The 11,138-nt window shown below is 37.4% G+C and overlaps 1 protein-coding gene across 2 annotated transcripts; it reads left to right on the top strand.

Moving 5' to 3' along the window:
* The first annotated feature begins 216 nt into the window (after positions 1-216).
* Positions 217-6,725, top strand: LOC138358444 (uncharacterized). 2 transcript variants are annotated; one of them, XM_069316369.1, is made up of 2 exons: positions 217-4,814; positions 6,288-6,725. In XM_069316369.1, the coding sequence occupies exon 1, from the start codon at positions 390-392 to the stop codon at positions 3,147-3,149; it is 2,760 nt and encodes a 919-aa protein (XP_069172470.1). In that variant the 5' UTR covers positions 217-389; the 3' UTR covers positions 3,150-4,814; positions 6,288-6,725. The 2 variants fall into 2 exon arrangements, with proteins under 2 accessions (XP_069172470.1, XP_069172468.1); XM_069316367.1 differs by lacking the exon at positions 6,288-6,725 and adding an exon at positions 5,311-6,280.
* Positions 6,726-11,138: the final 4,413 nt, after the last annotated feature.

Here is an 11,138-nt window from a genome sequence, read left to right as displayed (position 1 = left end):
CAGTAGTAAAACTCAATGTCTGTCTAGGTACATCCCAAAGGACAGTAGAAGCCATAGTAGTTGATAAAATTCCTACTGAAATGGAAGTGACTGGTCTGACAGCCACAATTAAATTCCTAAAAGAAAAAGGAATCCAATTAGCAGATCCTCTACTTGATTCTGACTACATAGGGGATATCGGAATCCTGATTGGAGCTGACTACTATCATCGATTCATTCTGGGATCAGAAGAATCTATGGGTATGAATATACTCAAATCAGCAGGAGGCATATTGATGACAGGACCTATACTAGATCTTGAACCTTCAACTCCTGAAAAATCACATCATACAGAAACTGTAATAGTGGCATGACTAGGCAAAGAACAGTCACCACTTAAAATCCCCCACATGATTGATGATGGATTAGAATCTGTACCTCAATTGTGGGAACTTGATGCCATAGGAATAATTCCTGAACAACCAAGTCCTGATGATGTCTGTGCATATAATCAATACTTAGAAACTGTACAGTACTATGATGGACAGTACTGGGTAAGGCTACCATGGAAAATCAACCATAAAACCTTACCTACCAATTATCACATGGCTTATAGTCAATTTAAATCTCAATTAGCAAAGCTAAGAAAAAGGCCTGAGCATTTAAAACTCTATCATGAGATTATTGCTCAACAATTAAAGAATAAATTCATCGAAGTCGTGAAACATGACAATACGCAAACAGGCCATTTTTTACCACACATGGCTGTAATGAGAGAATCAAAAACGACTCCTTTACGGATAGTTTTTAATTGTAGCTCTAAATCTGGACCCCAAGGAACCAGTCTAAATGATTGTTTGCAAACAGGTCCAAGTCTAACTCAGAAATTGTATGACATACTGTTGAAGTTTAGACTTAACAAATATGCGTATTCAGCAGATATAAGTAAGGCCTTTCTAAGAGTTGGCTTGCAGGAAGAAGATAGAGACTTCACTAAGTTTCTATGGGTAGAGAACCCAGAAGATGTCAATAGTCCTGTAGTGACTTTCAGATTCTCTTCAGTTCTTTTCGGCGCGACAAGCAGTCCATTTCTGTTGCAAGCAACTCTAGATACTCATCTGAAGAAATCATCAAGTCCCTGTAAGACTGAAATCAGTCAAAATCTATATGTAGATAATTTTCAAGGGACAGTTAACAGTACTACTGAACTGTTACAATTATATCAAGAGGCCAACAAGGAGCTACAAGGTGCCAACATGCCACTACAATCTTGGGCCTCTAATAATGCAACATTGAATAATCAAATAGCAAGAGATTACCCTGAATATCACGTACCAGAATCACAAAAGGTGTTAGGTATGGATTGGGATTTAATCTCGGACACAATATCGATCAAATCTGTGCCAGTAAATTACAACATCACTACAAAAAGGGATTTGCTTTCACAAGTTAGCAAAGTATTCGACCCACTGGGTCTACTAAATCCTTTGACTATCAAGTGGCGTTTATTGGTGCAAGAAGCATGGAAGGCTAAGGTTGGTTGGGATGATCCACTACCAATCCAGTTACAAAAAGCTTGGATGGAAGTGGCTCAAGAACAAACTTTAGTTGAAAAGATAATCTTTCCGAGACACATAGTCGAGGAAAATGAAGAAGTATCACTACATGTATTCGCAGACTCGTCAGCCAAAGCTTTTGGAGCTTGTGCTTACTTAGTGACTTCTAATCAATCATATCTTATCACCTCTAAGGCCAGAGTCGCTCCATTAAAAAAGAGAACTTTGCCTCAGATGGAACTAACAGCACTGTTAACTGGCACACGCTTAGCAGTACATATCAAACAAGTCTTGTCTACCATGAACATCAAAGATGTCATTATATGGTCTGACAATGAAGCTGTCTTACAATGGGTACGAAACGACAACTGTCCAACTCCATATGTAAAAAATCGCGTCTCGGAAATTAAAGAAATTTCCGCAGGCTTTCAATTGTTGCATGTACCAACAAAGGATAATCCAGCTGATCTCTTATCAAGAGGTATGACATTTAAACAGTTTGCAAAGGCAGATATTTGGTTTCATGGGCCTCGATGGTTAGTGAATGGTAGTTGGCCTGAACAAAAGCCACACGTCATTACGACACAAACCATAACTACCACCAGGCAGCAAGCTCAAATATTAGTCTTGGATTGTACTCGTTACTCCTCGCTCATCAAATTAATCAATGTAACACAGAACGTGTTTCATTATCTCAGGAAAAAAGGTATAAAATACACTTTTCCTGATGCACTTATCTATTGGGTAAGACAAGCCCAGAGAGAAACTTATGGGAATAACTATGAAAATCTTCCGCATAAGTTAAAACACAATCTCGGTCTGTGGATAGACCAAGAAAATCACAACATTCTGCGTTGTGGAGGGAGACTTAAACACGCAGATATCAATCTAGATACCGTGCATCCATGGCTTTTACCAAAAAATCATTGGATCACAAGGTTGATTGTGTTGCATACACATCAACAAATCATCAAACATGGAGGAGTGTTAGACACACTCACACAAATCAGACAGCAGTACTGGATTCCTCAGGGAAGACAGTCAGTCAAATCAATCTTGAAGAATTGCATGATATGCCGAAGGTACGATGCAAGAACTTGCTCTTATCCAGAGCCACCACCCCTGCCAAAGGAACGAGTGGTCCATCTACAACCTTTCGAAACGTCAGGAGTAGATTATACAGGAGCAATATATCTAACAGGGACTGCAGATAAGCAACCTATCAAGGCATACATCTGTCTGTTCACCTGTGCTACCACCAGGGCAGTACATCTAGAGGTAACACCCGATATGACTGCTCAATCATTTATTCAAGCTTTCCGCAGATTCGCAGCACGCCGATCATGCCCTAAGCTGATGATTTCAGATAACGGAGCAAACTTGGTAGCTGGAGAAGCATGTCTACGGGAAATCTGTTCCCATCCTGCAGTTACTTCCACACTGGAACAGCGTCATTGCAGATGGAAATTTATCCCTCCGAGAGCCCCATGGCACGGAGGATTTTATGAACGGTTAATAGGAACTGTAAAAAGATCCTTGAGAAAATCTCTACACCGTCAGAAAATCAATCTTCAAGAACTCCAGACAGTAATCACGGAAAAGAATCAAGGGTGAATAACCGGCCGTTGACTTACTTGTCTGAGGATCCTACTCAACATGAGCCATTAAGTCCTGCCCACCTAATGTATGGAAGACTTCTGACTCCAGTACCATCTCTAGTGGATGATGAGATCAGAGATCCCTCATATGTGGGTCAGAGCGAGTTGGTTCAGGGGTATAAACATCTGTCTAGCATAATCCAAAAATGGAATGATGTTTGGACAAAAGAATATCTTACATCTCTACGAGAACATCACTATGGGGCCAATGTCCCACATAATATATCTAATCTCCAATCTGGCGATATTGTCTTGGTAGACAGTGATGGCCCTAGGGCTGACTGGCCATTAGGTAAAGTTGTCTCAGTCCATCCAGATAGTCAGGGGATTTTGAGAATAGTCAAAATCCTGTCTAAAGGAACAACTTCCCTGAAGACATTGGACAAACTCATCCACATGGAATCAGTGAGCCAGCTGCAGTTAGATCCTGAGAGACCTCAAGACACTCTAACTCCACAAGACCCACAGACTCCTAACAGACACAATCGTCCACAACGGACAGCAGCACAAAAGTGCAAGCAAAATTTGCACTTGTATTATCAATCCAATGGAGAGTAAATAAATACATATGGTTACTATTGTCCTAAGTATTGGACTCTGTGCCAGTTCTCTCCCTCTGGAAGATGTGGGAAATTTTTACCCACCATATCTAATAATCATCTAAGAAATGTATAATTTCTATATCATATCTAAATCATATCAAAATCATATCTAAATCGTATCAAAAATCATATTAGAATCATGAAAAATTCATTATAGCTTGGTCCTGGATGACAATGGCACCATGAACACGTACGCAACAGGGGCCCTTTTGATGCCTACGTGACTTTGTACATGATCTTTCAAGGATCCAGAAGCTTCTAGAAGGACTTCTTAATTAAAAAACTATTGGAACATTGATTCAACATCCGGTAGGATTAAAAATCGAATCCTTAATAAGATTCAGTGGTACTTTCAAATACTACTTATAATCTTTAAATCTTATATCTAATTATATTATAATCACATCTTATTTCAATAATAAGTCTAGACTGTAAAAATAATCAATCAATATTCATTGAAGGCTACCGTGCTCAGAGAGCATGGCAGGGCGATGGGGGGCGAGAAGCGCCCACGACGATGCCTCGCGGCACTCCGCGTTTGTTTACAAATGAGTGAACAAGTGACTGATCCTTAGCGAACATTACCAGCTCAAGGACACCTTATCTAACATTTTTATCGCCAGTGAATACTCTCTAGAACTGGGGGAGTACCTGGACAATATCTACAAGGAAAATCCGTGAACATTCACATAAAATAGAGTGTATAGTGGAGATCAGTGACACGGTTTCCTCCACCTTCATTCATAAACTTTTATCTCGAATCATTCTTCTGCAACTGCAGGATAATCACGTAGCAACGCTACCAGATCATCATACAGCAACGCTGTAGCAAAATATCGTGCCTAAACTCGACAAGAGAGTTAATCAGTCTGGCAAACTTGTCAGACAGGCACCCCGACTGGCAGAGAAGTATATTGAAGGTTATTTAGTGTATGATTGGCCAATTGTATGCTTGTGTAACTTTAATATCCTATAAATCTGTCTGTTGGTTAAAAAGCGAGGCTAAGCCTCACATTTCAGTAAGTTTATTAAAATTGTAGTGTAGCTGTGAATCTTATCCAAGCACTGAACCTCATGAGTGTCCATTCTGTCAGAAAAGAATTCAGCCTCAATAAGTAAAAACCTCACAAGTGTCCATAGCGTGGGAAGAGATTCACTCAAGCTAACTGTATCATATAAATTGAATATGTCTGCATATATATTTGAATATATAAATTAAGTTATCAATTGTTTGCTTAGTTAATTTTTAAGTTATCATATAAGTTCATTTAATTGAATATAATTTCTAGTACTTGACAGTATTTAGACTACATTTAAGGTCATTTATTATACTTTTACAATTTAATTTGTTGTTTATAGTATAAGTACATATTGGCTGTTAAGTTATGGTACTAGGTTAGACTATGTATGTTTAAATCTCTGATTTAAACAGAGCCAGTGTTCAGTCAGATAACTGAATTTATCAAATCTTATCCTTGTATAAAATACAAGCTGATGTGAGATCCCTGTCTACAGGTGGATTGGAACTTCTATCAACATAGTCATTCACCCCACCTGTCCCTTACAGCCCACAGTTTGTCATTAGGAAAAGAGGATCTAGGATTTACAACCCTAGCTAGAGATTTTAGTTGAATTAATTTGCAGACAGTAAATTTTTAATTTAGTTCAGTACAAGTCCCTGGTAGTCTCCTCTTATATCAATCCCAGCAGGTTTTTCCCACACAAGGTTCTTTGATTATGTAAGTTAACAATAAAGAACTAGATACAAATTAAATGTGTGCTATAAAATATGTGTATGTGACATATATTCATATAAGCACAGACGTTGCGGTATTCAGAGTAAGGACAGTTTTTCCTCAGACCCATGCTCACAGTTCCTAGAAACCAGGACAATTTAGTGGATGCAGAGTTCGTTGATGTCTGTTCTGTACTTAGAGCTGTGTGCTGCTAGTTTGGTGTGTCCCAGCCTTAATCTGGTCATCGCTATATCAATTTCTCTGCTTTTATATCTGACATGTTTCCAAATTTCCCATTTCTTTTTAATGGACCCGTAGTACAAAGGTGAGCATGACGTTTTCCATTTCGTAGCAAAATCTTGGGTGATGGTATTTTTGAAGGTTACACTTCATCTTCCTGTTAGAAAACAATACTGTGTCCAATATTATGTCATGACTCTAGGTACTGCATATCAAACATTTAATACAGTCCTACCTTGGGAAAGTGTGTTTTTGCCATACTAGATACTTTGCATAGCAGAAAACACTGGCCTTATTATTGGCCATTGTTTATAGAGCAAAAAGTACTGGCTCATAATTGATCAACCGGCTTCAACAATGGAGCCATTCTTCTTGATACTAGCGGTAAATTTTTTTGTTATAGATGTGAGCGAATTATAACATGGAATTTTTTAATTTTTAATTATAAATTTATTATATATTTTTTCCAGTATTATTATTATTATTACAGTATTATAAATTCTATCTTTTTTCTAGGTTCTAATGGCATTGGATCTGCGAGTACTAAACAGACCATGAATCAGGATCTTGATGACGTGGATTTAATGGATAATAGCAAAACAACAGACTTTGAAATATCATCAAATGGAATGCAGCAGCTAGATATGATGATTCATCAACCCCAAAATTGGGGGAGGAGAAACCCCCAAAATTTAGGAAAATTTGTGATTTTCCAGGATTTAAAAAAAAAAAAAAACATTGCCAGTCAGGCTAAAATAATTGCCCAAGTCAAGCTAATATAACCTACCTCCTTTAGTCAAGATTGAGATTTCTGACTGATAATTATAAATGTCAGTCAGGGTAATATAACTAATGAAGTCAGGATATCCTTTCATTAAATTTCTGTATAAACCTCTCTTAGCGAGTGTTTGCTTGTACCATGTAAAAGTAATACAGTAAAACCACTAATGATAATGCTCTGTTTTGATTAATATTCCTTTTACATAAAGAATTAGGCAAAAAGTAGGCAATTAGGGGTTGTAAAAGATACAGTGTGAGTTTGAAGCACAAGGTAGGAAACTATGAGAATGAAATAAGGTACTTTTTTTATTTTACTTGAACTAGGCATGGTTTGGAAACTTGTTAAATTTATCAGTAAGAAAATTCCAATGACTGGGCCCTTTTATTTGCATGGAGTGTTTGCACAGATTTAGTCTTACTCTGGGGATATATAAGCGATATTTATTTCCGGTATGGTGCTCATTGGTTCAATTAAATAGTGAAAAAGTTTCAGATCAACATTAGGATTTAGGAACAAGATTTTGTACATGTAGATTGCACAGGAGAATGTGTGGAGTGAGTGTATGTTTAGCATGTTAAGAGACTTAAATAGCAGGGCTGTGTGTTGTCTGACAACAATGTTTATTATACAGTGTACTGTAGTTCAGATCCTGCAGCCTCTCCGAGACACAAACCAGGGTTTTACACAATTCCCCCATGCACTCTGGCTCTGTTAACAAGCTATTCTATCACTTCGCCCTTACTTCAATACACACAGAAATCACAATAGCATCACAATTCAGTTAGCCAAATGTTACAACCCTGGGTTCATCAATGGAAACCAGAGGTCAAATTGAGCTAAATAAACTACTTTATATTATTTGGGACGCTTGCCGATGCGTCTCTGTTCGTATCTTCCTTGCCAGACGTAAGACTAATCTTGTTTCTCACAGAGCATTTAAAGACTGAGCTTGGGGTTGATTATTAATTAATAAAATAGGCATCAACTATGTTTACAAATGATTAGAAAGTATTAGTAAAGTAGATCTGAGTAAACTTGGATATAGGGCTGCTGTATGATTAACCGAGTAGTCGGCCGGCAGCGAGTCAGCTGGAAGAAGCTGAAACTGGAGAGGCTCTTCCTTCTCTGGCTGGCGTCGTGGCGTAAACAACCCTCTCCCCTTCCTCCTGCTTCTCTCCCTTACCTATTTCTGTGTCTAGTTTACCAAGATAAGTTCCGTGCTGTATTCACGTTTTCTGGCATAAGTGTGTTCTAATGTGTATTAATTAATTAGGTGATCACTATTAGGTTGGACGTCAGGCTGTGAGCAGCCTGGTTGATCAGTCCGACAACCAGGAGGCCTGTCGACGACTGGGCCGCGGGGACACTAAGCCCCGGAAGCACCTCAAGGTAACCTCAAGGTAAGGTATCACTAGTGTTTATATTGCTAAGTTACTCTAAGGGGGTCCCAGTGTAACCACGTGGGCTCCAGTAGTACCAGTAAGCTACCTAGAGTCCTTGCTAGTGTCCCTTGCCTAGTAGACTTTACCCTAGCTTGTGCTCATTGTAAAACCTTGTATCCTGCTTATGTGGACCAAGGCTTTTAACGTAAGATAGTGTGGTAAAGTAATTATTGTTATTGGTGTGAATGTATATGGGGGGTTGTTAAGAGGGTTTAATAAATAAGTTAAGTTTTAAAGGAGTATCCATTCTTCCTGTGTAGGAGATCAGTGATCTACCTCTAGGCTGACATTGTCTTGTAGCCAATTAGTTAACACTGTTTATATCTTATTAGGGGCCGGGCCTTTATGATCTCCAATACTTGAGATACATCTTAATTCTAATTGCAGACCCTTCTCCATGATACTAGACCCCACATAGCAGACACATAATCCTTAACACCAAAGATGGGCTTTATAGAGTTCAGTATTAACTGTCATTCAGAATAAGAGGATGAGGACTGGAGAAAATGAAGGTTTTGTCATTGGCAAATAAAATTGGCTAGAGGTGTTGAGAGGCATTTGGAAGGTCATTAATGGACATGAGAAAGAGGAGAGGGTCAAGTACATACTGACATGTGGATCACAAATATTAATGGGTAGTGTGGGAGAATTCAATTCATTCACATAAACATACTGGAGCCTGTCACTAAGGTAATATTGAAGGTATTGCTGGAAGGACATCTGACTATAATATTGTAGTTTAAGAATGTGGTTATTGTGGTTAACAGTGTCAAAACCTTACATAGGTCAGGAAATAACCCAACAAGGTACTCAATTTTATCAAGAGCAGCATGTATCAAGTTCATATTAATTCGTGGCAATTTTTTTTGGTCTGAAGCCATATTGGAAAGAGCATATTATGTTTACATACATACGAGTAAAGTTGCTTGTATACTAACTTTGGTTGGCTGAATTGATATTGGTCTGTAATTGTTGACATCAGCAAGATCACAACTTTTAGGGATTGGGCTAACTTTTTTTTTTGTTAATATCAGGAAAGGTGTGGAGTTCAAGTGATTTGTTGTAGAGCAATGCAATGGCTGTAGCATGAAATCAGGAGGCTTTTTTGTAAGTTACAGTTTGTATCTCAGCCAGGGCACCTGACTTTAAGAGAAAGGAGAATATCATTAACATCAGAGGTATTAGTGGGAGTTATATAATATTGATATAATAGACTATAAACAATATATTTACCAGGTAAACTCAGGTAAATATATTGTTGAAGTTTAATGTCATGTCTTAAGTTCTAAATTAGCTGAGTGAGGTAGCACCAGGTCATAACTAAATAATAAACAGATATACAGTAATTAATACCCAGAGTCTGACTAATATATTTGCCAATGTTGATTCAGGGTAATATCATTGCCAGAGTCAGATTAATATAACTGCCAGTCAGGTTAATAAATGGCCAGTCAGGTTAATAAACGGCCAGAGTCATGCTAATACATGTACAAGAGAATGTACTCACCTAGTTGTATTTAAGGAGGTTGAAATACAAATTCAAAATTTATTCTTTGAGAAAGATTGAAAAAAAAACATATATATATACCATTTTAATATACACAGGTTTATTAAACAGTTTAATATAATTAAACAGTTTCAAGCATAAAAAGCCACAATATAGGAGAAATCTCCTGAGAACAGGAGATGCTTTTTCACCCACATGATTATTAACATATGGAACTACCTACCCGGCAAACACGTAAATGGCAAAACTCTGCTAACTTTTAAAGTACAGATCATCAAGGCAAATGAAGGGACCTTCAACAAGCAGCCGGCTTCCCGTCTTTTTCAAGGCCACTAGTATTTGTGGCTTTCAAGTAAACTCGGGTACAGTAATATAATTCTGTACAATATCACAGGTATGAATTGCTGCTAGGCTAAATTGCTAACTCACTCTGCACACTCTTGCATCGACTCCTAGAATCTTCAACTGGTAAGTACCACACTAAATACACAGTAGGTAATTACAGTACAGTAAATGTCATTCTTAACTAAATAATAAGAGTATCTCCAGCAAAATAAGAACATTATTTACAAGACTAATGACACTTATATATCATGTAAGATGAAACAGTACATTGTAACAAGATGTTTATATTATTATATTAATATTTTTACTTTATCAACCCAATGTACCTTCTTTTATATAAATAAATATATAAATATATACACGAGAATATTCATATATATAAGATGTCTACGTATAAAAATTCACACATTCTGGACTGACTACCTAAAGGTCATTTTGTTTTATTATCTGAATGCACCACGCTGGGACTTTTCATATTTCCAACACAAAGTTGGAGAATTGAATTTTGTCAAACACCCGAAAATGAATATCCATAAAAACCGAATCACGTCCTGCTATTTGGAGACTGGTTAGTTTTTTTCCTACTGATAGGTGCAGTTTGTGTCATATAATTAATTATCAAAAGATGGCACCAAACCGAGAAGTAAGTAATTATCAATAGAAGGCACCAAACCGGGAAGGCTATGTAGCACCATCAAATGTGCGGGATAATCAGAGGGCTTGTGTGATATAAGTATTCATCCAGAGGGTTGATAAATATCCGTGCAACAGCCTACCCGCCGAAACGTAAAAAACAAACATCTGTTAACTTTTCTTTTAAAGTATGGCTGGAAAATATCATCAAGGCAAACCTTCAACAACCTGCCAATTTCCTTTCCACTTCAAGGCTACTATTGTTAGTGTCTCTCACGGTAAATCTATGTAAAATCAGAAAAGTCTTTTCAATTGGACGACAGCACGACAAGTGATGTTGGGGGCCACTTGGCTTCACTTCGTTGTTGATCGATAAATATTTGACTGTTAGTCAGGACTTGAGCATTGTTTCTTACAGTTATAAATAAAATAAATAATAATAAATGTTTATTCAGGTAAGGTACATACATACAAGAGATTTTAAAAAAATTGATCAGTTTATAGATAGAGCTAGTACATACAATGCCTAAAGCCACTATTACGCAAAGCGTTTCGGGTAGGAAAAAACATTAATAACTAAAACTTAATACTAATTGAGTATAAAGAATAAAATGTGTTGAGAACAAATAAAAATAAAGATAAAAAAGGGGGGAACATGG

Source organism: Procambarus clarkii, chromosome 8 (assembly GCF_040958095.1).
Source record: "Procambarus clarkii isolate CNS0578487 chromosome 8, FALCON_Pclarkii_2.0, whole genome shotgun sequence".
In the NCBI taxonomy this organism is placed as follows: Eukaryota; Metazoa; Arthropoda; class Malacostraca; order Decapoda; family Cambaridae; genus Procambarus; species Procambarus clarkii.
This window is presented reverse-complemented; position numbering and strand designations above follow the sequence as displayed.

Bases quoted from the DNA above. Each gene is read 5' to 3' on its own strand.
- LOC138358444 (XM_069316369.1), top strand. From the start codon at position 390: ATGATTGATGATGGATTAGAATCTGTACCTCAATTGTGGGAACTTGAT.